Consider the following 27,051-nt stretch of genomic DNA (forward strand, 5'->3'; position numbering starts at 1 on the left):
AAAAGGATACACAAGATCACAAGAGAAGTCAAATCAAGAGACGAACAATCAATTATAGACTATACTATAGTGCAAAAAACAGAGAAGAACTGGATAAGAGACGTAAGGGTGAAAAGGAGTTATGAAATTGGTAGTGACCACTATCTACTAGAAACCACATTCAAAAGCAAAAGAAAAGAAATAAAAAGAAATGAGAACATAAACAGAGAACACAAAGAAATAATAAAAATTTATAAACTAAGGGAAGAAACAACGAAAATAAGATACACAGAAGGGCTAGAGAAAGAAATAGACAATGAACATATAATAACAGAAACAATAGAAGAAGAATGGGGAAAATTTAAAAATGCGATGATAAAAACAGCTAAATCAATATGTGGAACCACAAGAAATAACAACAGAGGGAAACGAACGTCTTGGTGGAACGATGAAGTGAAAAGAGAAATAAAAGAAAAGAAGAAATTATGGAAAGAATACATACAAGACAAAACACAACAAAAATATGAAAATTATAAGAGAAAAAGAACAAAAGTTAAAGAGATAGTTAGGAAAGAGAAAAAGAAAAGTTGGGAAAAATTCGGAGAAAAAATGGAAGAAAACAGCACAGAAAACGTAAAATTATTTTATAGAACACTGAAAAACCTAAGAAGCAACAAAGAAACGAAACTGAAACAAATAATGAACAAGGAAGGAATAATAATAAATGACGATAAAACAATAATGGAAAGATGAAGGGAACATTTCCAGCTGTTACTGAATGGAAATCAAGTGAACACAATGGAGAAGGAAAGCCACATAAAGAGAGTATCCATAAGAAACACGGAAAATCCAGGAACTATAGAAAAAGAAGAACTAGAAGAAGCAATAAGAAAGATAAAGATTGGAAAAGCACCAGGAAGCGATGAAGTAACACCAGAAATGATGAAATATATAGGAATAAAAGCAAAAGAAAAATTGTTATACATATATAACCTAATATGGAAGAGAAAAGTAATACCCAGAGAATGGACAAATGCAGTAATTATACCTATATACAAAAAAGGAAACACAAGAGACTGTAAGAACTATAGAGGTATATCACTACTATGTGTAGCAGCAAAAGTATACGAAACCATAATAGAAAGGAAAATCAGAAAAGAAATAGAACATAAATTAGAGGACGTACAAAGTGGATTCAGGAAAGGACACAACACACAAGACCATATATTTACCATGCAACAAGTAATAGAAAAAGCATTAAAGAAAAATAGAGAAATATACCTGAGCTTTATAGACATGGAAAAAGCCTTCGACTCAGTCAAAAGAAAAGATATATGGGAAAGCCTAAAGAAGAAGGAAGTAAGCGAAGAACTGATAGAAGCAACAAAGAGTATATACATGAAAACAACAAATACAGTAAGAATGTTAAATATACAGTCAGAACCATTTGAAACAACTCAAGGAGTTAGACAAGGGGGAAGTCTCAGCCCAGTGCTATTCATAAATAAAGACCGGATTATATATTTTTTGCATATCGATAACCATCAAAGATACAATCAAACGCTTCAGGATGTGGACGAATTATGATAATTAAAGGCGTTTGACACTAATTTAATTTTACATATTTGGAATATTTTCGTTTTTTTAACATATTTTGATGGTTTAAACATATTTTCGACCGTTTGACATTTTTTGGCATATTTTTAATAAATTTTAGCGAAATTTTTGTTGATGTCACAAGAATCGTCGCAGACCTACGGAAAAACCCACCAAATTATAGATAACAATTATATATATTTTATAGTAGATGAAACGACGGTTGTGGCCGCTATATGGCAAATTTATTAATAGGTTGTTTAAATGAGAGCGCCCCTGGTAAATCATATTTGATTGCTTGTAAACAGCTTGACACACTTAACCATGTAACAATGGTTAATTTTATAAATGATGCTTTCATGAACTTTTTCCTTCCCGACATTGTTCCAACTAACAAAATCTTGCTTGTGGTTTCCGATGCTGCGTCATACATGGTCAAAGCTGGCCAACAACTAAAAGTTTTATATCCCAATTTAATTCATGTGACGTGTTTGGAGCACGGTTTAAACAGAGTGGCGGAAGAAATTCGAAATTTATTTCCTACAGTTAATAGTTTAATTAGCAACGTGAAGAAAATATTTTTAAAATCGCCTTTAAGGATTCAGATATATAAGAAAAATTACCAAATACTACTTTGCCACCGGAGCCTATAATCACAAGATGGGGAACATGGTTAAAAGCTGCCTGTTTTTATGCGTAATATTTTCTTCCTATAAAAGAACTATATAATTTTAAGTTTTGAAGAAACAAATATTGGTGCGATTTCAAAATGCAAATCAATTTTAGAAAACAGATCACTGCACAATGAGATTTGTTTTATTAAATCGAATTATGAATTTGTTTATAAAACCATCCTCAATCTTGAAACTGAATCGCTTTCACTGCAAGAGTCTCTTAATTTAATTCAGAAATTTAAGGAAAACGCTAAAGAACTTTCTGGAAAAATTGGACAATCAATAAATAAAAATGTATTGAAACTTTACAGAAAAATAGTGATTTAAAATTATTACAGAAATCAAACCAAATTCTTTGTTGCGATTTTGATGTTAATACCAATTTAAATGCGGAGATTGTTAATGTTTTAAAATTTGCACCAATCACATCAGTTGATATTGAACGAAGCTTTTCAACATACAAATTACTACTAACGGATAGGCGACATAATTTTACTATTGAAAATATTGAAAACCATTTGATTGTGAATTGTTTTTATAAGAAGGAATAAAATTGTAGAAACGTAAGTAATATGTACTATAGATAGGTTTGGTATATTTAAGTTAATTTTGTCAATATATGTACTTACCGTGATTTAATAAAACTTTTATACATTTTTTAATGCATATTTTCTTGTTACTTTAAAATGTTTTTCACATATTCCACATATTTGGAACATATTTTAAACTTTTTGGGAATATTTTCAACATATTTTACTCATATTTCAGACATATATATGCACATATTTCAGTCAAAATAGGAACATATAATCCGGTCTTTATTCATAAATGTAATAGATGAGATAGTGAAAGAATGTAAGAAAACTTTCAAGAAATACTGCATCGGTTGGAACAGAATGCAAATGATAAACGCTGAGATGTGTATATTTGCAGACGACATAGTATTAATTGCGGAAACAGCAGAAAAACTGAAATACAACTTAGAGAAATGGAACCTAGAAGCAAGCAAATACAACTTAAACGTAAACAAAGAGAAGACTCAGATAATGAAAATATCAAGGAAACAAGGGACGGAAGATCAAATAGAAATAATGATAGACCAACATCAATTAATACAGACAAATTCATACAAATACTTAGGAACAGTAATCAACAACAAAGGAGACATAGAGGACGATCTTAACAACAGAATGGAAAACACAGGAAAACTATTCCAAGCACTAAATAGAGGATTCCTTAATAACAAAGAAATATCAACAAAGACCAAGATGACAATATACAAAACAATATATAGACCTACGGTGACATATGGAGCAGAAAATTGGATATTAAACAAAAGACACCAGAGCAGAATACAGGCAGCAGAGATGAAATACCTCAGAAGAACAGATAGAATCAGAAATGAAGAAATAAGAGAAAGACTCAAAATCAAGCCGATACTCGACTCAATCAAGAAGAAAAAATTGGCATGGTTCGGACATCTAACCCGGATGGACAATGATAGACAAGTGAAAAGAGTGTGGGAAGCCAAACCAATAGGTAAGAATAGAAGAGGAAGGCCCATCAAAGAATGGAACAGTGACATTTCGCAGATACTGCAGAGTAAGGGTAAGACTTGGCAGGAAGCAACACAGATGGCATCCAATAGGAAGGAATGGAGAAAGTTCGTTAAGAGCTAGGACAATTCAGAAGATTGTAAAATATTGTAATTTATTGAATTGTAATTTAATGAATTGTATTATAAATGGCCCTACACCGAAAGGTACTAATGGGTCTACTGATTAAGTAAAGTAAAGTGTTCCCTATTGACTCGGTCGACAGCCTTATCAAAATCGATAAAACTTAAATCTATATCTTTCTGCCATTCATTAGCTTGTTCTAGAATGATTCTTAAGGTGCATATGTAATCTATAGTGGAGCGTTTAGCACGAAATCCTGCTTGGTTACTTCTCAGTTTCTTGTCCAATTCTTCTTTCATTCCTTCGAGCAGAATTTTTGTTAGGGAGGAATCGAAGATAGGGAAATAGTGTTGAATATCCCTATCTTCGACTCGCTTTGCAGCAGGTTCGCGTCAGCACGCTTGAACGTAATGAACAGCGGTCGACAGCTGTTCTCATTTTCTTTTGTAAATTACTCGGCGATTCAAAAAGATATTCCGGTGTGCATCATTTTACGATTTTACAGACAAAAATGAAATTGAAAAGAAAGTTGATAATACTTTAAACGCTTTTTCCTCAAAACGGCTTTTTTCAAAGGCTGTAGACATTGTAACTCAATAACTACTTGACCGACCCACCTGGAATTTTGTATATTTTCTTTAGACATTCCTTGTAGTAACGCTGTCGATATATTTATTGTTTTATGCTTATTTTTTATTTAACAATAATAAATATGTTGATTTTCGCCCTTTTTGTGCAAAAAATTTCGTTGTTTTGATTTCTGAGTGATACCAAAAAGTCAAAAATCGTTATAACTAAAAAAACTCGATAGAGTTATCTCGATAAACATATAAGCTAATAAAATTTTTGAACTTTTTGTTTACCATAATCCAATGATAAGATCGAGTGTCCACCGCAAAATCCATTTTTTTTCGAGGTCTCTAAAAATTTGCCACTTTTGGCTTATTTTTCAAATTTTTCCTTGAATTTTTTTATTACTATCCAGACTCAACTGGCTAGTATCGCTCCATAGCTGCAAAAGAGATAACCTGAAAAGGAATAGCCGGTAAAACCATAATAATCTGCACAGGCAGCAGACAAGCGTTACTAACCCTGAACAGAGACCACGTGCCACATCAGCGTTAGTAATGTAGTGTCATGAATCACTGGCCCAAGCTTCGGATGGTAACAACATTATCCTAGGTGGGTTAAAGGACACAATGGAAATAAAGGCAACCGCATTGCTGGCCCGCTTGCTAGGAAGGCAGCAAGTCTTAAGCCCGGTTGCACCAACAGATCTTAGACTTAAGTCGAGAATATCATAAGAATTAATTAAATAGAATTATAATATATTACAATAGGAATACCATAATATAATAATAGATATAATTGATAATAAGGTAAGAATCTAAAATTATGGTGCAACGTAAGTGATACTCAAGGAGGCCCTATCTATAAGTAGAGCTTAGCTAAGCTGGAGCTTAAGATATGTTGGTGCAACCAGACATAAGACTCTTAGGACCGGGTGATCTTATTGGGTAGTCAACCACAACAATCGCGAAAATTGCCAAATGTCACTCCCACATGCAAACCGTGAAAAGAACACGAAAAGAAGAATATACACGTATATATCGAATCCTATTTTAGAGCCAAGCACGTGTTAAGCAGTACTCAGTCAAGCATGAATTTATGAGAGTTTTTAAGAATCAGTTATTACCTACACAATTGATAATTTCCAACAGGCTGAACAGGCTCATTTCCACAAAGGCTGTAGTACATCATAGAATAGAATAGAATGGAAGTATGCTTTATTGCCATGAAAAATTTTACAATTTTATCGACAAAGCTTATAAATAGTCAAAAAAACCAAACAGTAACAATCCAGTTTACTAAAATTACATAAATCGTCATACTTAAATAATAATAATAATATTAATAATAATAATAATAAGAGTTTACAAGAAGGGTAAAACAGCTGCTTCGTTCACAGCTTAACAGTAAAAATTTGTTTAAGGCACTAAACACCTACGCTTGTTCCGCGCTTGGCTATTCATTTGGTATTGTTAAGTGGACAAAAACGGATATAGAAAATCTTCAGCGAAAAGTACGAACACACCTCACAAAGGCACAAAAACACCACCCTAAAAGTGCAGTAGAACGAACGACATTACCCCGGTATTTAGGAGGAAGAGGACTTATGGATATAGGTGAGCAATTAGATAAACAAATTGCTAATTTAAGAACTTATTTTCAGATGCAGGCTGAGACATCTACTCTACACCGCGCAATTTGCGCAGTAGATGACACAACACCGATCAAACTGAGGGAACCAGAAATGCGCTTAAACCACCTTACTAAGGACGAAAAACTGCGCGCCTGGATGGGTAAACCTCTGCACGGGCGACATCCCAATGAGGTCAGCCAAGACTATGTCGACAATACAGCGTCGAACTATTGGTTGACATCAGGAAAGATGTTCCCTGAAACGGAGGGTTCATTACTGGCCATTCAGGATCAGGTTATACCAACCAGAAATTACCTGAAATATATCGTCAAAGACCCTCAGGTTCAAAACGACAGATGCCGATATGGATGTCAAGCCCAAGAAACCATCCAACATATTACAGGGGGCTGCCAGGCATTTGCTGCAACTGAATATAAGGAACGGCATGACGCAGTGGGAAAAATCATTCATCAAGAGATAGCTAACAAGTTGGGACTTCTCCAAACGGACCATCTCCCATATTATCAATACGTTCCTGAGAGTATGCTTGAGGATGGCAACTACAAGCTATACTGGGACCGCAGTGTGCTCACAGACCAAACAGTGGCACATAATAGACCAGATCTCGTACTAGTTAATAAATTAACAAGACAAACAACACTAATTGATGTGGCGATACCTAACAACAATAATCTACGTAGTAAATTTACTGAAAAGATCGCCAAGTATAGAGATCTGGAAATTCAAATACGGAGACAATGGAGAATGCAAAGTACCCAGACGATACCTATTGTTATATCTACTACTGGAGTCATTCCGAAGACCCTCCTCGAAAGCATAAAAAAGCTGGGTCTCAATGAACATCTTTATAAGACCATGCAGAAAGCTGTACTACTTGCGACGGCCAGAAGTGTACGAAAATTTTTGGGAGATACACCTGCATTCCAAGTCACCTAGGGCTCGATAACACGGAAAGAGTCCCACCAGAGCTCAATCCTTTTGATACCGTAGGTATCTGGGATGAGTCAATTTTCCCCTTAGAGGGAGTGTGAGCCGTATGGCTAAATCTGGATAATAATAATAATAATAATAATCTGGATAATAATAATGACATAAGGCGAGGAGGTGTTGTAATAATGATGACATAAGGTGTTGAAGAGGCGGGCCCCTGTCATACAAACAGCTACAGCCCAGCAACAACAACAACCACAAGTGAGCCAAACAACAGCAAGAGCTCCACCCGCCGAAGGTGCTGCGCTGGAGCCTCAGCCGGCGCTCTCTCAAGCGGGACGGCCGAGGCAGCGCATGAAATGGACTGCGTCCATTAATGAAAACATTTTGCGCTTCTACTACAAGGTGACAAACCTCGGTCAAGAAACGATCGGCTACCGACAACAGCTGTATGCCGAATTTTGCAGAGAGTACCCAGATATTCAAGTATCGGAGCAAAGAGTATCAGATCAATACCGGGTAATCATCAGAAATAATCTTATCCCAGAGGCTAGACGCGATACCATCAAAAGCGAAGTCGAACGGGAGATTAACAATCAAGGGCTAATTTTAGATCAAGTCCCTAATGAAATCCCTGATCAGCAGATTCCTGAGCTTCCCATACCAGAAACTCAACCTGATAATACACCGCAGGAAAACAACGAGTTACGTGATAGCCTAGTAAACGAAATGGCTCGCGCCGTACAAGAGTTTAATGGAACAAACCCACTTAGCAGACCACCGCTACCAAGAATTAACTCTTGTAAGAAACTGGGTGCGCTGTTACAAATTGTGAACACTGAAGTCCTACCCAATTACGTCGTAGAAGCTCACACATTAGAATATTTGCATATGCTCATCTACTGTGCAGCAACAGCAATTGCTAATGTAATGGGCATTAAGATCAGAACACGACGGGGTACTAATAATGGAAGAACTGGTAACAGAATTGCACCCTGGGAAAAAAGACTGCAAGGGAAGATTGAATTACTGCGTAGGGATATTGGCCAAATCACAGAATATTTACGAGGAGTACCAAGTAGAAAAGTCATTAGGAGAGCTGAAGAAATAATGCGGAACACTGCAAGACACTCGAGATACGATCCAGACAATAACACAGCTCAACAGTGTCTGGATACATTAAAACAAAAACTCTCCGGCTATTCAGGGCGACTAAGGAGGTACAAAGTTAGTAACAACCGAAAAAGCGACAATGTACTTTTTGAAAATTCCGAGAAGGCGTTCTACCGAAAACTCAATTCCACCGTAGAAAGTGCCGACAAGTCTTACCCAAGCCAAGAAGAAATTCATGAGTTTTGGGGAAATCAACTTTCCACACCAGCTGCTTTTAACAACAATGCTAGATGGATAGAAGATACGACGCACAACTGTCACCACTACGTTACTGCTAACTACGAACTATTCACGACTGAAGAGGTCTCAAATGTCATCAAAGAGCTTCATAACTGGAAATCCCCTGGATCAGACGGAGTTCAGAACTTCTGGCTTAAAAAGTTTTGGTGTATTCATGATTGTTTATCAACATTAATTAATCATGTTATCTCTAATCCGCAGGAAATACCATCATTTCTACCTCAGGGAACTACTTATTTAATACCAAAGGATCAAAATAACACCCAAGATCCATCCAAGTACCGCCCAATTACTTGTCTTCCAACTTTGTATAAATTGGTCACATCCTGTGTAACCCGGCGTATCTACCAACACTGTGCTCTAAACAATATCATAGAGCCTCAACAGAAAGGATGCGCTAAGGGTTCCATGGGTTGCAAAGAACAACTTATCATCGACTCAGTCATTTCTAACCAGGCATTCACAAAAAAAAGGAACCTTTTTACTTCTTTTATTGACTATAAGAAGGCCTTTGATTCAGTACTGCATGAATGGCTAATAGATATATTAACAATATACAAAGTCGTTGATAACATAGTGACCTTTTTAAGGCATATAATGAGAGATTGGAAGACTAAAATTCACCTCCAAATACCCGGTGAAAACAATATCGAAACCGAAAATATCGCAATCAACCGGGGCCTGTTTCAAGGAGACTCGTTGAGTCCATTGTGGTTCTGCTTAGCTTTGAACCCCCTTTCCCAGCTATTAAACTCCATTGACTCAGGTTTTAGCATTAGAAACAATAATACTGTGGTAGCGAAGCTCAATCATCTGTTGTATATGGATGATTTGAAATTAATGGCTTCCACTCGAGAACACCTAGAACAGATGCTAAAAACTGTAGAAACATTCTCTAATGATATTAGCATGCACTTCGGACTAGACAAGTGCCGTGTTTTGAATATAGTCAGAGGAAAGGTACAGCCCGGTGGATTCGACATGCAAAATGGCCAGAACATCGAGGCCATGGGCGAAAACGATATGTACAAATATCTTGGTGTAAAGCAGGCGCGGAAAATTGACCATAAGCAAATGAAAACTGAGATAACTACTGAGTTTATACGAAGGGTAAAACAGCTGCTTCGTTCACAGCTTAACAGTAAAAAATTGTTTAAGGCACTAAACACCTACGCTTGTTCCGCGCTTAGCTATTCATTTGGTATTGTTAAGTGGACAAAAACGGATATAGAACATCTTCAGCGAAAAGTACGAACACACCTCACAAAGGCACTAAAACACCACCCTAAAAGTGCAGTAGAACGAACGACATTACCCCGGTATTTAGGAGGAAGAGGACTTATGGATATAGGTGAGCAATTAGATAAACAGATTGCTAATTTAAGAACTTATTTTCAGATGCAGGCTGAGATATCTAATCTACACCGCGCCATTTGCGCAGTAGATGACACAACACCGATCAAGCTGAGGGAACCAGAAATGCGCATAAACCACCTTACTAAGGACGAAAAACTGCGCACCTGGATGGGCAAACCTCTGCACGGGCGACATCCCAATGAGGTCAGCCAAGACTATGTCGACAATACAGCGTCGAACTATTGGTTGACATCGGGTAAGATGTTCCCTGAAACAGAAGGTTCAATACTAGCCATTCAGGATCAGGTTATACCAACTAAAAATTACCTGAAACACATCGTCAAAGACCCTCAGATCCAGAACGACAAATGCCGATATGGATGCCGAACCCAAGAAACCATCCAACATCTTACAGGGGGCTGCCAGGCATTTGCTGCAACTGAATACAAGGAACGGCATGACGCAGTGGGAAAAATCCTTCATCAAGAGATAGCTATCAAGCTGGGACTTCTCCAAACGGACCATGTCCCATATTATCAATACGTCCCTGAGAGTATGCTTGAGGATGGCAACTACAAGCTATACTGGGACCGTACTGTGCTCACAGACCAAACAGTGGCACATAATAGACCAGATCTCGTACTAGTTAATAAATTAACAAGGCAAACAACATTGATTGATGTGGCGATACCTAACAACAATAATCTACGTAGTAAATTTACTGAAAAGATCGCCAAGTACAGAGATCTGGAAATTCAAATACGAAGACAATGGAGAATGCAAAGTATCCAGACGATACCTATTATTATGTCTACTACTGGAGTCATTCCGAAGAACCTCCTCGAAAACATAAAAAAGCTGGGTCTAAATGAACACCTTTATAAGACCATGCAGAAAGCTGTACTACTCGCGACGGCCAGATGTGTACGAAAATTTCTGGGAGATACTCCAGCATACCAAGTCACCTAGGGCTCGATAACACGGAAAGAGTCCCACCAGAGCTCAATCCTTTTGATACCGTAGGTATCTGGGATGAGTCAATTTTCCCCTTACAGGGAGTGTGAGCCGTATGGCTAAATCTGGGATGACATAATAATAATAACACCTCACAAAGGCACAAAAACACCACCCTAAAAGTGCAGTAGAACGAACGACATTACCCCGGTATTTAGGAGGAAGAGGACTTATGGATATAGGTGAGCAATTAGATAAACAAATTGCTAATTTAAGAACTTATTTTCAGATGCAGGCTGAGATATCTACTCTACATCGCGCTATCTGCGCAGTAGATGACACAACACCGATCAAACTGAGGGAAGCAGAACTGCGCATAAACCACCTTACTAGGGACGAAAAAGTGCGCGCCTGGATGGGTAAACCTTTGCACGGGCGACATCCCAATGAGGTCAGCCAAGATTATGTCGACAATATACCGTCGAACTACTGGTTGACATCAGGAAAGATGTTCCCTGAAACGGAGGGTTCATTACTGGCCATTCAGGATCAGGTTATACCAACCAGAAACTACCTGAAATATATCATCAAAGACCCTCAGGTTCAAAACGACAGATGCCGATATGGATGTCAAGCCCAAGAAACCATCCAACATCTTACAGGGGGCTGCCAGGCATTTGCTGCAACTGAATACAAGGAACGGCATGACGCAGTGGGAAAAATCCTTCATTAAGAGATAGCTATCAAGCTGGGACTTCTCCAAACGGACCATCTCCCGTATTATCAATACGTCCCTGAGAGTATGCTTGAGGATGGCAACTACAAGCTATACTGGGACCGCACTGTGCTCACAGACCAAACAGTGGCACATAATAGACCAGATCTCGTACTAGTTAATAAATTAACAAGACAAACAAGACTAATTGATGTGGCGATACCTAACAACAATAATCTACGTAGTAAATTCACTGAAAAGATCGCCAAGTACAGAGATCTAGAAATTCAAATACGAAGGCAATGGAGAATGCAAAGTACCCAGACGATACCTATTGTTATATCTACTACTGGAGTCATTCCGAAGAACCTCCTCGAAAGCATAAAAAGGCTGGGTCTAAATGAACATCTTTACAAGACCATGCAGAAAGCTGTACTACTCGCAACGGCCAGATGTGTACGAAAATTTTTGGGAGATACACCTGCATACCAAGTCACCTAGGGCTCGATAACACGGAACGAGTCCCACCAGAGCTCAATCCTTTTGATACCGTAGGTATCTGGGATGAGTCAATTTTCCCCTTAGAGGGAGTGTGAGCCGTATGGCTAAATCTGGATAATAACCTATAATAAACCTATTGTTATGTCTACTACTGGAGTCATTCCGAAGAACCTCCTCGAAAGCATAAAAAGGCTGGGTCTAAATGAACATTTTTACAAGACCATGCAGAAAGCTGTACTACTCGCAACGGTCAGATGTGTACGAAAATTTTTGGGAGATACACCTGCATACCAAGTCACCTAGGGCTCGATAACACGGAAAGAGTCCCACCAGAGCTCAATCCTTTTGATACCGTAGGTATTTGGGATGAGTCAATTTTCCCCTTAGAGGGAGTGTGAGCCGTATGGCTAAATCTGGATAATAATGAAGTTAAAACAGAAATAATCAATTACAAAAATTTAAATAAATTGCAAATGCATAGTTTAAAAGTTAAAAAGTTAAAAAGTTAAGCTGCTGCATATGACACCCAACTATAGATAAAAAATAATAAAAATACTACTTGTGCAAAGGGTACTGTAATTTCTTAGTTATTGACTAAAAAAATCTTCTACTGAATATTATGGTCTTTCAGACAGGTAGGCTTTTGTCAGTTTACGGAATTTGTGGAAAGATGGTGCCGATTTTAGTTGTAGGGGGAGATGGTTGTACATTTTTTTTTGCGGAATATAATATCGATTTCTTTAGTAACTCCGAGGACGGGGTCGGCAAATAGAATTTCTCGTGAAGTAGTCATGATTAGGTCTTGGTGGAAAGACATGTAGATGTTTACGAATTAAGCAAACAGTTTCTAAAATATACAAAGATGGAAGGGTTAAAATTCCGTGATCTTTGAAATAACTTCTGCAATGTGTTCTTCTGAGGCCACAGATATATTATTGCTCTTTTTTGTAATTTGAAAATAACATCGAATTCGGCAGCTGTACCAGAACCCCAAAAAGGAAGACCATAACGAAGATGTGACTCGAACAAAGAAAAATATGTTATTTTGGAAGATGCTAAATTGAGTTCATTCTAAACAGATCTTATAGCATAGCAAGCTGAAAAGAGTTTGTTCCGTAACAAATCGATATCGAGGGACCATTTAAGGTTGCTGTCTAAAAAAATACTAAGAAATTTTACAGAATCAACGGTACTGATCTCGCTGTTATTAAGAGGTAAGGGTTGAAGAGCTCCTTTATAAGACAATGCTACTGTTTTATCTACGTTAAACGAGAGTACGAGAGTCTCATTTTTGTTAGCACAAAAATATATTAATTTGTTTGGACTAAATTACAGTTCTGTTTATCTTAAAATGGATATGTTACTCTCAACATTCACACAGTGTTGCCAAACTGAATTTTGTTATTTTGGGTGTAAATTTTTTCCACCGATCTCCGAGGGTACAATACCTTTATAATTTGAGCTGATAAATAAATTATCCACTCGCCCGTTTCAAGAAACTAAAATTTATTGTAATTTATGTTGATTCGTCCTCCCCTCCGACGAACAATAACTAATGCCCCAACCCCAACCTGTCAGAAGTGGGCAGTGTATATCGAATCCTTGTTTAGAGCCAAGCACGTGTTAACCCGCATCTATACATCCACATCTAGTCGGCTTGGGATTGAGAGTTGGAAATCGGCGGGAGCGTCAGAGTGTGCCACGATGAGATAAAACAATTAAGCATCTAGTGTAGTTGCGTTTTTGTTTCGGTGTATCAACCCAGGAGGACGCGATCGCTCTTCGGGATACGACGGGATATCGCCTCGGCACGACGTATAGGTGATTTATCAATGGGGATTTTTTGGTTGTGTTAAGGGATTGTTGTAGATTGAGCGGTTTTTGTTCTTACAGTCGGAAAACTTTGCGAGAGGTTGTCTTTTTGCGACGTTTTATTTTTACTTTTCGCGGAAAAAGTGCTGTTAACATTGTGTGTTTTTCTTTTTTCGGTAAAACGCTGTTTACGACAGAGAATCGGAAGAAACATCGGGAGATAACTGGTTTAACTTATCTTTATATAGAAAAAGGTAGTTGAATCAGAAAACAAATCTAATTTGTAAGATATGTACGTTAGACTGTAGGTACATTTGATTTCTATTCTGGTCCATAAAATTTATGGGTCCATTTAATGGTGTCTACGATCAAACATTAGTGTTAAGCGCACATAATATATTTTTTTAATCCATAAGGAAGAATTTCCTGTAGCTGGCAGTATACCATTAATTAAAAGTAAATTTAGAACAATTTTTCTTGGTAAAAGGTATATTTATTAAAAAAAAAAGCCCTGAAAAGGGCCACAAATATCACATTAAAACGTTTTCGCTCTCTAAAAAGAGCATCATCAATGTTAAATTTTAGGTAGCTCAGTATGTTAGGCTTGTAACACTGATGATGCTCTTTTTAGAGAGCGAAAACATTTTGTTGTGATATTTGTGGCCCTTTTAGGTTTTTTTTAAATAAATATATCTTTTACTAAGAAAAATGTTTCATTGAATTTACTTATTTTTTTTACTTTAATGTACATTGAGTTAATTGAAGACATGCGTGGATGAAGGCGTCATGTTGCATTTTGGTTTTAATTCCAGTGACTGAGACCTTAAAACATAAATAATTTTGTAAAACTGGACTGTCGTATACATTACAACTCTATCCACCAACTTTAAACTCGGAATCGCATCTGTTTTGCCATGGATAAAGAAGTCAGGTAGCTTTTAACTCACATTTATTTTAATATAGAGTCAGCATAAACACATAAAATGAAGAAAATTTTATATAATTTTTGGTTGAAGTTAATTAATCAAAAACAGCCAAATTTTGTCTTTTTTTGTTTTGGGATTTTCAATATTTTGTTCTAAAACCATAATGGAACCATCTGTAGTCAAGGTCGACAAATTGTATTTGCTCTCTTAAGTTGGACTTTTTTTCAACCGTCAGAACATCACATTATTTGGGTGGTACATTTTGGGCAACTTCCTTAGGTAGCACTTCTTTAGTATGTACTATTTTTTAGTTTAGTTTAGTCCGAAATTCTTTAAAGTATCATCATCCAAAGATATACCCATGGTTTCACTCATGTCTTTTTTCAAAGTACCAAAAATGCTCTTTCCAAGTATATTTTGAACAATGTTGGTGGCAGACAACATCTTTGTTTGAGCCATGTTTTTTGGCAAATTCTGGTGTTACGTTTTGTCCTAATTTAATTTCTGATTTTATCTTCTAATAGTGATTTTACTGCTTTTATTAACTCTGTATTAAGTTTCAAGAGTGTCTCAGAATTACTTAAATTTTTAGAATAGTTATTTTTTTGCCAAATTTTTCATTTTTTTTTATTTTTTAAGATATTTCGTTGATTAAAGTTATGTATTTTATTGGACGATTTTTTGGGGATTTTTGGGAATTTTTGGTTGTGTTAAGGGATTGTTGTAGATTGAGCGTTTTTTGTTCTTGCAGTCGGAAAACTTTACACGAGAGGTTGTCTTTTTGCGACGTTTCATTTTTTACTTTTCGCGGAAAAAGTGTTGTTATAGTCGGTTCGCTAATCTCAGACACAATTGACTAGTGATTTTAGTAAGTAATTTTGCCAATTTGGTAAAATTGGCAAAAAAAATAATTACTAAATAATTAATAATTACTAAATAGTTAGTAAGTTTGCCAATTTTGGCAAAATTGGTCAAAAACAAAAAAGCCTACTAAAGTCACTAGCCAGTTGTGTCTCAGTTTAGCGAACCGACTATACAGGGGTGGCCAAACTGTGGGTCACGAGCCACATACGGCTCTTTGAATGATAATTTGTGGCTCTTAATAAATGTACCAGAACTACTTTTAATTTTTGTGTTTCAAAATGTCTTCAATTACTTACAATAAAAAAGACTATGTAAGTATAACATCAGGACTTAGACAAGAAGACCCCTTATCACCGTTGCTATTCAATTTGGCCTTAGAATATGTACCCAATAAGTAAAATATCATCTGAGCTGACAGGGGATTTGTGAATTGAGGATCAAAACTATCGTTGGCCTTTGCTGATGATATAGGTGTATTCACTCATTCTACAAAAGACGTGAGAGGGGTGTTTTCACAACTCGAGGAAGAAACAGGTAGTTTGGGCCTTTGAATAAATGAAGAGAAGACGAAATACAACTAAAAATCCAAGTCCAAGAGTTAGGCAGAACATAACTATTAATAACCACAACTTCGAAGTAATAAAGGAGTTGAAATATCTAGGGACGGTAATCACGTGTGACAACCGCATATAAAAAGAGGTCTCAGCAAGGACAGTTGCGTGAAATAGAGCATTATACTCCCTATTATCATTGTTAAGATCTAAGCTGTTAAAAACACAATCTAAATTAAGGCTGTACATGCCAATTATTCGCCCAATTTTTACATAATATGGAAGTGAAACATGGACTCTACATCAGTGGGAAATAAATAAGTTGCTGATATTTGAAAGGAAAGGCTCTCATCATCACACATATCAAAGCTAGGACAAGATGGGCAGGTCATGTGGTAAGATCAAAGGAAGACAGAGTGTTAAAGACAGAGTTTTTGGAACACTTTTTTTGTAAATATGGAAGGATGATGAAGAATTTAAGTATCCTGAAGTAGTAGTAGTCGGCTCACATACTGAGAGAAAAATTGAATATCTTTTTACACTTTTTAAATAATTGTTTAGTTGCGGCTCGCGAAAAATTCCAAATTTTGAAAAATAGCTCGGTTTACCAAGGAGCTTGGCCACCCCTGGACTATAAAATTTTGTGTTCTTTTTTCGATAAAACGCTGTTTACAACAGAGAATCGGAAGAAACATCGAAAGAAAACTGTCGTGTCTGTCCATCCTGTAGGTGATCTGTTTCTATTTCTCTACTTCTACCCTCTGTTTTTGGTCCTCACACTGTAATTTTTGCCATGCTGCTCGCTCTATGATATCTGTGACGCCTGTCCTTCTGATTTTTTCGTTTCTTAAGCAGGGCACGCACTGAATCGGCATAGAGCGATCGGCTCGGCTAAGAGCAATCGGCAGATTTTGCTATACATGGAAATAAATAAGCCACCGCGCACCGCCTAAGAACGTTCGACAGTCAAACGTTCTTAGGCGGTGCGCGGTGGCTTATTTATTTCCATGTATAGCAAAATCTGCCGATTGCTCTTAGCCGAGCCGATCGCTCCATGCCGATTCAGTGCGTGTCCTGCTTTAACCTGTCTCTGAGAGTCAGTCCAAGTAGTGACCGTTCCATTCTTCTTTGGGCCACTCTAAGTTTGGTTGCTGTGGTATAGGTTAACGATAATGTTTCGGCGCCATAAGTCATGACTGGAAGCACATGCACATTGGTCGAATGTCTTCTTTTTCAAATAATTTGGCAAGTTGCTCTGGAAGATGCCTGATTGAGCTGCATAAAAAGGTGATGCTTCTTTGTAATTCGGCAGTTTGATTGTCGCTGGCAATTTGGATTTTATGCCCTAAGTATTTATATTTATGGACCAATGCTATTTTGTTGACGTCAACTTTTTGATTTTCGCTTGGTACCAGGTTTGTCATGTATTGCGTCTTTCCAAAATTTATGTTTAAACCAATTTTCTTACAGACGGCATCTACAGTAATCATAGTTTTAATCTCTTTTAAGTTTTCTGTTATAAGAACTATGTCGTCTGCGATTCGTAGGTGGGAGAGCCTTGTGCCGTCGACATTTATTCCTTTGGCGTCCCACTCCAATTGTTTAAAAGCATGTAATCTTTCATAGCACTAATCTATACAGACGTAGAAATCTATTCACTTTTTTAATTTAAACTCTCGTTAATTTCCGTTAAAAGGGCAGCTTATAATATGGTATTCAACTCGAATTTATTTCCTTCAAAAACTGATTAACAATCTCAACAACCATTGATCAATTTAAGTTGTAATTTATATTCCCTGGCGTAGATACCGGCCTAATTTATACCCGAATAGAAATAAAGTATCGTCCCATAAATATCCCAACCACCTTTTCTTTCCTATTACTAACCCCTCGAAATGAATACATTACAGCCAGAAGTGAGTCAATAACGATGAAACAGCATTTAATTTTCCATAATGTGCCCGAGCCCCAGAACATCGCTTCCCTCTCTAATAAACGGTATAGTGAACGATGTGTGGCCCAATAAAGGGCTCCGAACTATTATTTACACACCCACACCTCCAAAATGGAACCTTTAGTATTGAAGGAAGCTCGTGATTCCGCCAATTTCTGATCGTAATTCGTTTTGCTCATACTGGACAAATAAACAAAAACTTTGCTCGGCGAAGTTTCCGTGGATAGTGTGTGTTAATGGGGTGGCAGCGGGAGAATGAACAGAACAGTGTAAATATGAGTAGGGCCAAAGTGACTTTAAGTGTGTTCCAACTACTCCAAGTGTGGATTTTAATGATTGGATTCGGACCATCAGCGTCAGGTTTGTTTATGTTTTAGTTTTTTTGTGTATATGCTTTTTTGCCAAATGTTTTGCTTTTTCGCAAATTTTTTTTATGTTCAATATTATTTAGAAATGTATTAGTTTACGTGTATCAGCTAGAAATACTCGATATTTAAATATTTTCAACGAAAACGTTTTTGTTTATAAATTCGCAAAGTCTGTGTGTTATTGCGTTGCCGCTCCTGCAATACTTAGAGCAGATTAATTGATGGATTCCTATGTAGTTTTGTCTTCTGAATCCAAATCTGATACGGCATTTCGATGGACCATCCAAATCGACCACAAAGTCTAAAATGTGAAGTCACAATCCTTTTGTTTTCTGCCGACACACTAACCATCAGCTGAAATCGTTGCTAGTAAGTAGGCTAGTTTTTTAACTAGCCTACTTACACTACCTCGCTAGTGGTCACTACCACTAGTGAGGTAGTGACCGACGTAATATGAGTAAAATAATGAACACAGAAATCTATTAAATTTTAAAATTATTTGAATTTTAAATGGCGTCGTCAGGATATGCTATAAAAATCCATTAAATCCTTTTTCCATACATAAATAAAGTCTAGTCGATGAGAGCATATTTTCCTTTAAAGGTAATAAAAATAATTTACCGTTTATTGCAGGCATTGCATTAGAGTACTTTGCATTTCAAAATTTATAACTCACATATTGTATCTACCATTTTCCCAGGAGTATGCAATTTTATAAATTACGCCAAATATTAATATCCGTCTTCATTCATTTTAGTTCGAAACGGTGAAATATCTCTAATAATTAACTAAAAATACAACACTGAAACCTGTTTTACAGATTTTAATTATAATAAAGTTTAATGAATCGATCTAACGAGGGTTCTTTGTCAATTGAACTAATATTTTAGTAAAATATCGAAGATCCAGCTTCATTATTTTTTTTATTTTGAGCAGCTCCAGTTAATATTAAAGAAGGCAAAATCGAAGGTAAAAGGGGTACAGGAAGAAAGAAAAAACCTGGCTCCGAAATACCAGAGATTGGAGCCACACAACAGGGTATTAAATTAAATTAATATTTATTGACGGAAAACTCCATTTTACAATTAAAATTAAAAGTCAAAATTAAACATTGAACACAAGTTAACTTACATTACTTACAATTAAACTAACGACATCAAAAAATTAAAATCAAATTAAAATAATTCACGTGAAATAGTCATTTTAAAAGCATTTAGTGTGACTCCCATAAAGTCTATATTTGGAAACTCATTTACACTAAAAACAATTCTATTTAAAGGCATACTTTCTGCATGACGTGTATTGCACGATCTAGCGGATAGCAACGGACATCTTCTCAAATTCCTAGCTGGAACATAAAAATCTATTCGACCCAGAATGCTAGGTGCAAAAATAATACCATTTAACACCTTAAATACGAAATTAAGGTCAAAGTATCGCCTGCGATCCTTTAGACGGTGCAAATGAAACATCTGCATGATCTGACTGGAATTCAATTGCATTCCTCTAGTGCCTAATCTATACCGCAGATATCTAACGAATTTATTTTGAATGGATTCAATTCAATATTTGTGATTCTCATAACTTGGACTCCAAATCACTGAACAATACTCTAGTAATGAACGAACATAACTCAAAAACAATCTCACAGTTACAAACAAATTATTAAAATCATATAACATTCTGATGACTAACCCTAATGTCCGAGTAGCACGCGCAATAATGGCATCATAATGGTCCACGAAACTTAGCTTACTATCCAGTAACACACCTAAATCCTTAATTACCTGAACCCTGGATAAATCCACATCTCCTATCTTGTATTTAAAATCACTGGTGGTCTTATTACGTGAAAAAATAATTTATGAGCATTTCGAAGCATTCAATCTAAGTTTATTTTCCTGGCACCAATGTACTAAAGTCTCTCTGCAAACCCTCACAATCAGATTCTGACCTAATGCATTTAAATATCTTTAAGTCGTCTGCAAATATCAGATATTCAGATTTAAAGTTCCTACCAATATCATTTACCAACAACAGAAAAAGCTTAGGACCCAAATGGGAACCCTGCGGAACCCCTGATACGGTTTCAAATCCATTAGAAACACATCCTGCTGATCTTACTTGCAATGTTCTTCCTTGCAAATACGAAGTAAACCAAGCTAATAAAGAACCAGTGATACCAAAGTTTCTCAGCTTTGTTATTAAGACATTATGATCTAGTAGGTCAAAGGCCTTACTGAAATCGGTGTATATAGAGTGCACCTCGTAACCCTCATCCATTGCTGTACCTATACTATCGATAGACAAAAAGAGGTTAGTGAGAGTATAACGTCTGCCTACAAATCCATTGAGTGGAATGATTTAATTCATCTAGCCCAGAACAGAGAGAAGGCCAACATCAATAGATAAGGCACTTAGCTTAGGAGGAGGAGGAACTAACATCACGATCCAACTTGTTGAGTTGGAAATCTAGGATCAGGTTCTGACCTTTGTTTGAATTATAATGCACGTATCTCACCTCTGAGGTTAACAATCATTATAGCAGTTTTATCTTTGATCGCATGTTCAGCTAGAGTAGGGTATGTATTTTTCGTCTTATTGCATGACCCAAATATTCTAAATTTTCTCTGGATAGCAAATGGATTAGTTTACATGATTTTTGCATAAGTTCAATACTTGCTTATTTGTGTGATATGTACTCAAACAGAAATTTTCAACGAGCGACTGTAAATTTTAAAGGCTTCTAATCTTTTGTTGTCAGATATTTTCAAAATCCAGGCTTCACTTGGTCACATCAGTTCATTGTCATCTTCACTCCTAAATTAAAATTGTTGTTAGTAAGAAATATTCCCTTTTGGATATGCTGGTTAATCTCTGTGGTTAGATTATAATTAAAAGTTCTTAGATCTTTCATAATCTTTTTTGTCTTCTATCGTCCATTTTTGGATATACTTCGAATGGTATCTACCCATCTCATTTGTGATCTTCCTCTTGGTCATCTACCTTTGTAAAAACTACAATGTTATTGTAACGAAAGAGAACTCTTGACCGACTCCCGTATAACGGTACACAACACGAAACGTGTAAGAATGACGCTATCGAATGTTCGAAGCGGCGGCGGAGGGGTAAAGAGTGTTCGAGAACATACCTCAAGTAGGCGTGACGAGCTGATAACTAGAGATGGGCAGAAACTTCGAGAAATAACGGCTGGACTATAAATAGGAACGAATTTTGTAAATAGGTTTAGTTTAAGCTAGAGATTTGTAAAATAAACTTGTATAAATAAATTAATAAAGTCGTATATAAATACGAATCGCTCGTTTGATTGTTACATTATGTATATTATGGCGTTCCAATATTAGATTTTGTCTAGCAGTGTGGCCTGCAAAGTTTCATTTGAGATTGAGCATTTTTTTGAGATATTCACAATTTTTGTTTTTGACCTTACCCAGTAGTTCCTTTTTCAATCTGACGGACGTATATCTAATATATCCGGTTCCATTGTCATTCATGTTGTGGCTAGTTTGTCCATAATTGACTTGGTTAGGCGTTAGGTCACCTCCGGAAGGTTAAATACCGAATGCATGTATTTGATACATCAGATTGATTAAAGCTAAAATTAAAACTGTGTCACCAACATAACTTTGGCTCTCGGCCACCTATAGGGTTGCCTAAAAGCTTAGGATTAAAATTTAGGATTTGTTATCTAATTTAATAATTCCTTGAGTTCTAATATTGCAGAGTAATCAAACAAGCAGATGAGAGAAATCATTAACGACAACGTATGTTGGCTTAATTATGAAGCAAAAAGCTCAAATTTTAGGTGACCACAAAAAAAACTTAGGGGCTCTAAAATAGTTAAAGGTTCGGGAAAGAAATCCAGTAGGTAGTGATTGTTATGTACATATAGAACCACCTTCAATAAATTTTTAGTCAAATTGGGATCGTCAGGCAAAAGTAAAGTGAAGCAAAAGAAAGGCAAAAGTGACAATGTCAGTTTACATGTGATTTTCGAAAAACTGGTAACTTATAAACAGATGTATCTTCCAATATACTATTGGATTTTAAGTAGGAAGTATTCGTTTGAAAAGTATTTAAAAAGCTTTTCATTTGCCGGTTCCCACATTTTTTTCTGGTTTGGTTAAATGACAATTAGGTAGTTGAAAATCATAAAATTTTGTGAGATTTAAAGCATATCTTTTGTGATATTAAAAATTATTTAACAAAACAGTTAACATTATAACAAAAAAAATGAGACGCTTTGAGCTAAAATCGGTCCATTGGTCTCAGCTCTTCAAATATAGGATAAAAGTCAATTTATCACCTGCCTTTTTGTTGCATCTTGTATATTATGGTATAATCGAAATATCAAACTAAAACTGAAGGGGTTGTCGTGAGTTAGTCAATTGCAAAACCAGTCATTATCAGTTTTTATTCGTAAAATAAAATTTCTTCGAGTATAGTATACCTCGCCTTCATCCACTACATGAACTGTTCCAAACTACTCCAATCCAAATGATAATTACCACTTCGCTCATATTACTCCGAAATGGCGCAATAACAATGACCCAATGGAACATTAAACATAGAAAATTTCGTGATTAGCGATATTTTTTCATTTTAATGGCGGATTTTTTCGTGTCACGCCGGATGCTATGCGATTGGGTTATTTCTCACTTTGATGAGATCGTAAAAATGGAAACGGCGAAAAATAGATTGGTCGGATCACTCAAGCATGCGACATTTTTTGAGGATCGATATTATAGGAGAATGGAAATTATGGTTAAATTTATATGGCCTCAAAACTAGAGAGTTTTATAGTGAATAATTTACATCGTGGACTAGAAAGAATCGTTTTGAAATAGAAAAATCTTTCATTGTTCTCTCTGTTTTGGTTTTTTGCCCGATGTGTATAAAATTCAAATTGTTTGACATCTCCATACAGATTTTGATTATTCACTTCTTCGTATATATTTCTTAGAATTGTTCGCTCAAAACGCTTAAGCAGTTTGATTTCATTCTCTATAAGTGTTCCCGTATCTAAAGAATATGTTTTCATTGGCATTATTAGTTTGTTGTAAGTACTCTTCGTCGTCTGCATAGATATGCAGTAGTTTGTGGGTATATAGAAAAATTCTGAAAATATCATGGACAGAACACGTCACAAACAAAGAGGTTCTGAGACATATGAGTAAAGAAATGGAAGTCTTAAAATAAAATCAAAACCAGAAAATTGGAATATCTCGGACATATTACACGTGGAAAGAGGTACAACCCGCACTATGCAGGGTAAGACTCAAGGAAGAAGGAGCATAGGGAGACGCAGAATATCGTGGCTGCGCAACCTGAGAGAATGATACGGATGTACATCAAATGAACTTTTCAGAGCAGCCGTCTCCATAGCTATGAAGTCCGAATAGCTATGATGATTGCCGACCTCCGTCGCGGATATGACCTGTTTAGTAGATGCACCTTATGTAGAAGAAGGTGTTTATATGGCCGGTTACATTGTATTTTCTGATGCCTCAAGAACTAGGTTGAACAGCATGGTTGATGGTGTGTATCCCTGTCTCACTCCCACGTTAATGTCAAAGAGGGGTGTCAGTATTTCTCCATACATATTCTAACGTTAATGTCAATAATAGGGGCATCAGTTCTCCATATTGTAGGGGAGAGTTCGACAAAACGGGATACCATTCTTGTTTATTTTTATTACGGAAAAAATATTAAAGAAATTATCATATTATTATTTTTTATAGGTACAGTCGAACCCGATTATTAGAATACCTCTTAAAGGAATATCCCGGTTTAAGGAATCGAAATTTGAGGTCCCGAAACATTTATAGTAGCAACCAATGATCGGTTATTAGAATATCCCGGTTACAGGAATACTTTTGCTTGGCACAAAGTCTATTCCAATAAGCGGGTTCGACTTTATAACATTTATTGAAGCACACAACAAACATATTTTTAGCTATTTTTAATTGCTGGAAAGTAGTAAAAAAAATATTTATTAAAGTCCTGCACATCCCGTTTTAGCATACCACGGTTGGATAAAACGGGATAGGTTCACAATATTTAATTTTGCATAAAATTATCTAAAAAGTATAATTTAAGTAGATATAAGACTGCAAAGCAAAATTTACCTTTGAAAAACAATATTTTCACTAGTCAGAAACTTAAAAATAGGTCTTTTTTTAGTTTTATTGCAAAGTGGAAAATAAGACCTTTTATTTAGGACTAGGTACGTATATCAGAACAAAACTCACATAAAAATATTTTGTTCTTTTCAGCAGTATGAGAACATGCTTTATCGCTATTTAAAAAATTAAAAGGCCAACAAATAAATAGGTGGATAAAACGGGACATAAAAACTGTATCCCATTTTATCCAACTTATAATTGTACCGTTTTGTCCAACTCAGACATTTTTCAAAAAAAATGACTCCAGCCTAAACGTTAAAGTAAAATTAGATGGACTATACATGAGAATATTCGTTAATGAGTGCTTAATTAAATGTAATACTGACCGGAATTATATGTTTAGATATGTAGGCAATTTAGATATGTAGAAAACAACGCACTTAAAAGTACAAAGTACCAAAAAAAATAGAGTCAAACAATTCTAAACACAACAACTTTTCATCAAATAATGGCATCGATGTAAAACGAACTGAGAATGTTAAAATGATGACTGAGAACAAGTTTTCGTCGTTGTCCGATTGATAGCAGCACTAGTTGAGTCTCTAGGCTAGGTATCTCGTTTTATCCGACTATCCCGTTTTATCCAACTTTTCCCTATATTCTAACTGCGGCTTTTGAATCCTGCAATGTCATTTTTGTGAGGTTGATATATTTTTAGGTATAGCAAGATTACGAAAGTTTTCAGCAATTTATCTCTTTCGATGTTGTATTCTTAAGCTTTTTCTTATATCCTGCTTAGTATGAATACATTGTCTGTAGGAACTTTAGTATAACATAAGATACGTAGAAAACACGGTGGTATCCCGAAGCCCTCCAGAAATTAATGAATAAAATCACAGAAGTAAGTCAGAGATTATGGACTTTCACTAACACTAAGGCAGGCGCACATCAAAGAAACATGAAACGTAGATCACGTTTCATGGAAATAAAACACTGCTAAACAAATAGACGTCCGGCCATTTATGAAAGTTTCCGAAAATAAAAATGTGTTATGAGCATGACTCACACTCGTTTCATTGGTAGGCGGACTTCAAGATTTGTTTAGCCGTGTTTAATTTTCATGAAACGTGTTTTACGTTTCATGTTTCATGTTTTTCGTTTCATGTTTCGTTGGTGTGCGGCTTGCCTAATAGCCACTTTACACGATGCAACTAATTGCGCAATTAATTGCACAATTTCTTGCAGCAATAGAAATTGCATCGTGTCATAGGCGAATTGCACAGAATAGCTGCAACAACTTCTTGCAGCAATTTCTTGCTACAAGAAGTTGCAGCTAAATAGAACATGTCCTATTTTTCATGCAATTTTTGCTGCAATTTGGTTATATTTTTATTAACTTTTAAGGCTACACTGTTTGTTTTGACATTATGTCATCCTAAATTTCAAACTAAACAATTTTTGACAAAACTAGAGGAACTTTTTATCAAGTTCACGCTTCACAGATAACATTATTCTGATGGATAACTTTAATTATGCAACATATGGATTAAAGAAACTATATTCTATTTCGATTTCTTTTGTATTTAACAATTGTTTCCTTTTGTAAATGAATAATGTATTATAGGTATACTTGCATTAGGTATTAATTTATTTTGTTATACATAATACATATTATAATTTTCTCATATTATACTCTAACATTTTTAATCTGATATATCTGATAACTCTACTCAAAAAATTACATTTTTAATTTATAAAAACAACATAACCTAAAATGTATGGTATGTCAAAATTTCTGTCCATTGTCCAGTTCATGTCAGTTTATGCAATTACTTGCACCGGGTAATCACTTTATTGCAGAAAGCTAGTTGCAACTTATTGCAGAAGTTCTTGCTGCAAGAACTTGTGCAATAAATTCCGCAATTACTTGCATCGTGTAAAGTGGCTATAAGAAAACAAAATGTATAATGATCTTTAAGAAGGAACAGCAATTTCGACGAATCAGAGTGAATCGGTCAACAAATAGAAACAGTAACAATTACCTACCTTGGTAAGAACGTCAATGAAAATTTGGACTATTGTCTAACTAAACTACTATTGTCTACATTTGACTATTGTCAAATGTGGGATAGAGAAAGCAAGATTTGTTTTTTAAAAAAGGCTAAGCTATTTAAATGCCATGATTTATTAATACCCATAAAAATGAAATTACTACGGTTGGCTTTCACCTTTCTCTTTGTGAAGACAGAGAAATCAACTCAACCACCCACATGCTCGCGGTATAGTCATATGATGCTTTGAGGTATATCTTGTTTAAATTTCACCCATCGCCAGGGTTTAATATTATATAACACGCCAATGTAAGACTTTTGGTCGGCATTTTAAGGGTTTTAACCCATGTATTTTTGG

The 27,051-nt window shown here is 35.9% G+C and overlaps 1 protein-coding gene across 4 annotated transcripts in view; it reads left to right on the forward strand.

Moving 5' to 3' along the window:
- Positions 1 to 13,648: 13,648 nt before the first annotated feature.
- Positions 13,649 to 27,051, forward strand: part of LOC126886780 (uncharacterized) — a 172,012-nt gene continuing 158,609 nt past the window's right edge. The window contains exons 1-2 of one of the 4 annotated variants that reach the window (XM_050653814.1): positions 13,649 to 14,137; positions 18,085 to 18,488. In XM_050653814.1, the coding sequence (XP_050509771.1) occupies positions 18,365 to 18,488 (124 nt within the window). In that variant the 5' untranslated portion in view covers positions 13,649 to 14,137; positions 18,085 to 18,364. The remainder of the gene's footprint in view (positions 14,138 to 18,084; positions 18,489 to 27,051) is intronic. The other 3 variants (XM_050653813.1, XM_050653815.1, XM_050653816.1) reach the window with 3 other exon arrangements.

Source organism: Diabrotica virgifera, chromosome 6, assembly GCF_917563875.1.
Source record: "Diabrotica virgifera virgifera chromosome 6, PGI_DIABVI_V3a".
NCBI lineage: Eukaryota > Metazoa > Arthropoda > Insecta > Coleoptera > Chrysomelidae > Diabrotica > Diabrotica virgifera.